General features: G+C 38.8%; 1 protein-coding gene across 1 annotated transcript; it reads right to left on the minus strand.

Moving 5' to 3' along the window:
• Positions 1–1,333: 1,333 nt before the first annotated feature.
• LOC103259657 (profilin-2) lies at positions 1,334–4,992 on the minus strand. The gene is made up of 3 exons (XM_021711945.1): positions 4,805–4,992; positions 2,611–2,695; positions 1,334–1,776 (listed from the first exon to the last, which is right to left on the minus strand). Exons 1-3 carry the CDS (start codon positions 4,980–4,982, stop codon positions 1,707–1,709), a joined length of 333 nt encoding a protein of 110 aa, XP_021567620.1. The 5' UTR covers positions 4,983–4,992; the 3' UTR covers positions 1,334–1,706.
• Positions 4,993–6,677: the final 1,685 nt, after the last annotated feature.

Here is a 6,677-nt window from a genome sequence, read left to right on the forward strand (position 1 = left end):
CGACTAAAGTGTGAATGTCTATTACTGTAAAATTTCAAATCTTCACAATCTAACCACAATTTCTTTTGTCCTTAACAGAGATCTCAACAGGCCAAAAGCTGGTAACAGATGTAACAAAATTTAAAAATTTTTTATTTTAGAGTCAAGGAGTACAAGTGAGGATACTGCATGAAGGCTAGGTTTGGACTTCTAGCAAGTCCTCTCCCCTCCCAGCAGTGGAAATTGAATCCAATGGGTGGTTGTGTGATACGTTTTGTTTTCCAATTTCTAGGATATATCCAGCTACTAAAGTAGCCCAAAATCCTGTATCTTCCATACTTTTACATCCCTATATGTACAGTCATATTCAGCACGAATGCCTGCCAGACGACTTGTCAAAGAAAACAAAATTTTAGTTATGCAAAGTATATTTTAAATAAAGCAAGAGATTAATTCCTATCCCAAACTCATTGTTTCTCAAAGGGAAGTATACAGGCCACTTAAAGTGAATCAGACTGACCCAGTGACTGTTTCTAAATTTCCTGAGTTATGGAATCTCCACCTGCAGGGTGGAACCCCAGACTCCAAATCTACATCATAACCATCTACTGAGTTTTACTTTGACCCAGACTCTTGAGCACCCAGACTCTAAGCTTCTGCTTGGCAGTTGGTGGTAATAATGATTTATCTAAATAATCTTACATATTTAAATAAACTTCAATACATACATACCAGGGATCTATGACCCTCTGGGATTAAACCTCCCTATTATGTAGCCATGGTCAACATGTCACTCCAAAGCTAGAAAGCACAAAAACATCCTAATTCTCTTACACACTACCTAGGGAAGATCTTGTGGGAGGGGCCCAGCTGGCTGACTTAAGCCTGCCAACACAGCCTCCAAATCTTAAGTCGTAGGACATTTCAACACAGTAGCATCCACAACAGTGCAGAAACCCTTCTTGGTACTGTGGCCCCTACCTGCTTAGACTTCACTTCTAGTGAGTTGGTCACTAGATCTACTACTAGTGTTGAGTAGATTTCACATCTAGTGACCAGTAAGAAGAGAAAAATACTTATTTTCTAACAGGTAAGTCAGTTTTACTCACAAAAGTCTGCAGATGGACCTGAAATTACTAAAAGCCATGTGTAATAGATCAAAGCCCATTAAAAAGGGATTCCCAGGCACTTAATTTTATGTATAATGCCACTTGAGATGAAGCAGGCCACCAACTGAATTTTAGCTTAAAATGTTATGCTTACAGCAGACTCTGACCTATACTGTATATGCCCAGTGTGTCAAAAATCAACTAACAATAAACCAACAATTTACATAAACAACAGGAGTCTAGAGTATTTGGTTGGAATAAATTTATTTCATCTGTCTGTAAACAAGGTGTTTAATAGTTATGGCATTTTTTTAAATGCATATTAAATCAGATGAGTTAGACTGTATCCCAGATGTAACAAAGTGCAGGGAAAGAAATGGACAATCAGCAACAAGATCTGTTTTTAAATCTGTACATTATCCACAAGGCCCAAACGATAGAAGCAAATACTAGAATGTCCCTAAAGTAGTGCCATTCGAAAGAAACCCTTAATAGGTCAGTTAAAATCCATCTCACAATAGCAACAGTTCATTTTAACAATATTATGGCACAAAATACATATGAAAAAATTCATCACAAGACAGCCAAGTCCACAATAATGCAACTTCATATAAAAACTCAAGCTGCAAATAAAATTGGTCCTATGAAGAACAAACTGGACACACTCCAGATGGTTATGTTGGGATACCTTATGTTTATAATGGCAGCCTTTTACAATTTTACTAAAGAGTAGAGCTGGTGTGCAAAGAAAAAGACAGGAACAAAAATCTGAGCTATTGCAATGATGGAATGTCCCTGGGGATTCAATCAATATGTTTACTGTAAGGTCATGGGAGGAAGTGCTTTTTGTTCTTGTTTTGCCATTGCACTCTTCATGTCCTATAGACACTATGACAGAAAAAGTTTGTCTCTGCTCAAGTGCAACAACAATACTAAAAGCAAACTGCTGCAGCTCTCAATAGCTCATCAACAAAAGGGATATTAATTGGTTAAATAAACCAGGCACTGCATAAAAGAAGATGGAAGCAAACCAAATGGCTTATGTGCGAAGGGAGAGGGTGGGGACAAGAGAGGAGTGAAGGAAAGATGCATGCACTTTTTCCTCCCAACCATGCGCTACAAAAGGAAGACTAAATGAGCCAAGTAAACGCTCAAAGTGCTGAAAAGACACTGATCAAATTAGAGATTGTACAACCGGCACCTTGCTTAATATTAACTTATTTTAGTAATCAGTATCCCGTTAATTGCTAAGACAAGTGATGCCCAACTTGGCATGCCCCCTCCCCCCAATTTCAAGGTTCATGCAAATCATTATTGTGCTGCAATTACGTTGCCAGATAAGGGTTGGTTACATACAGTGGTTAACATACAAATGATCCATTGGGCAAACAGGAATCATGACATTAGAAAACAGGTAAAGAAAAATTAGCTACCATCTAGTCTGGTAGCACTGTGACCATAATTGGGGTGGTGATGAAGACAGTTGCTAGGTAGATGGGGAGAGGCTGCTTACACATCAGACCTCCTCAGGTATAAAGCGAGTTCATATGCTTTCTTGTTAAGTGTGCCTCCGTGGACACCTTCCTTTCCCATGACTATAACCAATGCTGGAGTACACAAGGAAACAAAACAAAAGTGAACAGAATTATTTAAGGGGGGGAGGGCAGAAAGAAAGACATCTTTCCCCACCAACAGAGGGATACAAAGGAGACACAGGTTCATACCCCATCACCCTGCATTGCTAATAAAATTTCCAGAATTAAGACTTAAGCTTACAGCTAGGAAAGTTTAAGAGCAATTTTCCCCTAATACTTAACAGTCTGCCTAGCAGCTAGAACCCAGAGTCTCTCAAGTATTTTGCCATTGAGTATGCCTTCTTATTCAATCCGCCTCCATGGACCCCTTCTTTTCCCATTACAAAGACCAAGACTGAAAGAGAAAGAAGAAAAGTGTTTCAAAAGAAGTGTTAATCAAGAAAGTCACATAAGTTTTAGCAGACAGAACGATGATTAATAAGTTAACATTAAGTTAGTTTTCCATGAACTGTCAAGCACTGAAGTCAAATTAGGTTTCCAAAAAGAACTTTCAAACTAGTAACATACTAAAAACAGAAGATAGTAACTACTGACTGCACATTGGAAGCCCAATTGATGCAGCAGCAAAGTACTATTCAACTATCTTTACACTAGCTTGGGGGGGGGGGAGTGCGATAGTTTATTCTCTATTTTAAGACAAAACATTTCTGGCTGATGTGACAAGGATATACGATTACTTGTGCCCCAAAATAATAAACTTTAAAAACTTGGGGAGTTACTTATTTACAAATTCTCCCCAAATTTAACACACTTGATGGGCACAAGCTATTAAGTCTTACCAGTGAGGCTAAATGTGTCTAATATTTCCGCAGGAAAATAAAGATCAAATTTTAAATAGCATTTTCAGTACTATTCAAATAGCATTCAGAAAAGGCCAAATTAAATATTTAAGGCTTGTGCTTACTGATATCCTCACTGTGCTAGTCTTGTTTTTAACTGAGTCTAAAATCCTAAAAGAGGTTTACAGATTCTAATGAGATTCTCCTATGATGCAATTCAAAGGTCTATCCCCCAAATAGGAGTATGTCAAATTTTATATTTACTGCCACTAGATGTCAGTAGTGCTGTATGATATGAAAATCTCACTCTGGTTTCAAGTCATGTGGTTGATGCCTTTTAGCATATTTATCTCTGAGCACATCTGATGTTTAGAGAGATTTGTCTATTTTAAAGTCATCTAATTTTCCTATAAATACTCATAAACATCAACTCACACCAGAATAAGAGTAACTTTTAGGATAATCACAGGGAGTTGGTAGTACCTTAGCATTAAATTATAACTCAGTAGCTTCAAGTACATGGTAGAGCTGGTGTTAAAATTAGATGTGTCTGCCATATGAAGCTACAGAAGCTCTCTTTATACAACATTTACACAGGTTAGCACATTTAAATGTATTTGTAAATCAATTAGCTGCCATAATAAATCTCAATTTCAAAGGTTTCTTTAGAAAGTAGGGAGACTTCTTTAGTACAGTTAAGTTTCTTTAATGTTGGCAACAACCTTGGAGATACCAGAATTTTTGGACCAAGTATGTAAACTAAATTAACTTCCTACTTTACAAATCTAAATCTCAAGATATACTTAGTCTTTGAAAATATTTTAGTAAATGGACAACTTACTCCAAAACCCTCATCTAACTCTCTCGTCCTCAGCAAAGTTCCAAATAGAAAAATGAACTAATGTTAATTTTTTCTTCTTTATGCTGAGTAGTGATATAATTAAAATGCAAGCAAGAAAAAAAGGAAAGAGATCTAAAGGTCAAACACTCAAAGGGACTAAAATAGCCAAATGATTTAAACAATTTAACAACCTGATACACCACAGGATTATCATTTGACATGTCAAACAGTTCAAGAGACTTTTAAGTTTAGTAAAGCTGAAAATGAGTTGACATCAATGTTCTACTTTAGACTAAAACCAGGATCTCAGAAGCTAGGCTTTATGTGCTGCTGCTTGAGAGTAGCTAGATCTAAAGCAGTGCTTCTCCTCAGTGCTGGGCAGTTCACAAAAACCACCTTAATAGCCATTATGGACTAACTTTTATTCAAAATGTTAACAGAAACTGCTTAATAAGTTGTAATGTAGCATGCAATTTTTAAACAAAAGAATGTGTTACTTACCTCTACCAGCTCTGCCCACAGCAACATTGTATGTTGGCTCCCCACCTTGACTCTTTGTCCGGATGTCCATTGTGCAGTCACCATCGACGTATAGACTATCTCTGATCACTGAGCACTTCTTTGCACCAAGAGTCAAACCGTTGGTAAAGAAACCTTCCCGGTCTTTTCCTACAATCATATCTATTTCTACTGGCTACACCCCCCACACACACAAAAAAAAAAAAAAAAAAAAAAAGAAAGGAAGGAAGAAAAGAAAAACAAAAAATATGAATTGTGGTTAATTCCTTTCAAGGCTCCATGCAACAAGAAAGGCTATTGTGCCAAGTTTATTCTACAAGACAGTCAGCCAGATTTCATTCATGTAAAATCAAGACTCAGTCTTTTCTGAATCCTACATGATTACACGTTTTATATCAGTTAATCTGATTACACAGTTAAGAGTGTGGTCTGCCTCCTAAGACCAGTCTATACAAAGAATCTTTAATATTTGATAGTTGACACAAAACAAACTGCAAACTTAAGTTATTTATAAACTGGGTCAAGTCAGGCAGTGCTTGAAAGCTCTCATGCAATGGTAAAGATTCAGCTATAAACTCTTTCAACACTTCTTGTCTATCATACTCAGTCATGTGCATCAAATTTAAAGTTGCTTGAAAGTCTCCTGAAATAAAGCCTGTGTGTAGCAGATTTGTTCACTGCTCTCCTCCTCTGCTTGGAATAACTTGAACAGCCCTGACGGAACCAACTTCAATCCCTAGACCGCAGCGCTTTTCCAAATTCGTATTTCCCTCTCATTTTTTCCAGCCACTACTCCTTTTTTCCTCCAACTTCCCTTCCCCTCCCATCTCAGTAATCAGTTTTCTTTCTGGGCAAATGCAAAGCGGATTCCGTCTACAGCACTGCAGTAGGCAACAGCAAAAGAGTAGCGAAAATGGAAGGAGACCACCGGGAAAGAAACTGAGGTAGCCACCAGAACCGGAAAGGAGAAAACGTGCATTCTAACATTCCATGAATAAGAAGGAAGGCGTCGCCCCCATCAGAACTGCAGAGTCATAGCAGGCCCCAGCCATTTCCAAGCACACTCCCGCAATCTTCCTAGCCAGACAGCGGGAACTTGCACACAAAGGCAGGAGGACTGCAGAAAAAAAGTTGATGACCAGATGCCAATTCTCTGTAAGAATTGTAGTCCACTGCGGGTGTAGGGCCTTAAGGCACTAGCATCAAGGACTGCGTTCTACAGTTAGACGTTAAACCCTGTTAAGTAGTAGAAGGATAATTAGCACCCCTGATTGGGGACCTTAATTTTGGCTTTGGTGATGGGAAGGGAGCTTGAGGCTAAGACATTAAGGAAACGGTCTCGTATTTGATACAACTGTCACAATTTTAGAAAGAGCCTTGGGCTGAAACAGGCACAACAATAAGCAGCGCTGGAGGCTTAGTGACAAACATTCCCCAAACATGTGGCAGCCAAGTCAAAGCCCTCAAGTCAAGAAAATCAGACAAGGTGAAGAACAAATCTGCATTAGTTCCTTTACTACCATCACTAAGGAGGGAGGGACTTGGAAAAGTGAAGGGCCCCCCAACCGGATCTTCGCAGATTACCGAAAGCCCCCGAAAAGCACCCCCTTTTTTGAGCTATGTTGCGTAACTGGGGAAAACGGTATATCGATGAATCTCCATATGAGGAGGAGAGAAATCAATGGCAGTTCGCCATCTTGGAGAATTTAAAAAAAAAAAAAAAAAACCTATAGAGCTAGAGCTGAAGTCGAGATTCACGAATCCACCTACGCGGTCGGCGTATATTTCTCAGGAGCCCCAGAGGCCTGGACACCGGCAAACCTACGCAAAGTCGCTGCCAGAATCCCGGGGGCCG

Source organism: Carlito syrichta, unplaced genomic scaffold, assembly GCF_000164805.1.
Source record: "Carlito syrichta isolate Samal-C Ts95f unplaced genomic scaffold, Tarsius_syrichta-2.0.1 Scaffold302945, whole genome shotgun sequence".
In the NCBI taxonomy this organism is placed as follows: Eukaryota; Metazoa; Chordata; class Mammalia; order Primates; family Tarsiidae; genus Carlito; species Carlito syrichta.

Excerpts from the sequence above, each read along its gene's own strand:
- LOC103259657 (XM_021711945.1), bottom strand. The coding sequence starts at position 4,982 with ATGATTGTAGGAAAAGACCGGGAAGGTTTCTTTACCAACGGTTTGACT. Across the intron at positions 2,696-4,804 it reads TGTGGGCAGAGCTGGTAGAG|CATTGGTTATAGTCATGGGA; the intron begins GTAAGTAACACA and ends TGTGTACTCCAG. Across the intron at positions 1,777-2,610 it reads CTCGCTTTATACCTGAGGAG|GTATCCCAACATAACCATCT; the intron begins GTCTGATGTGTA and ends TATAAACATAAG.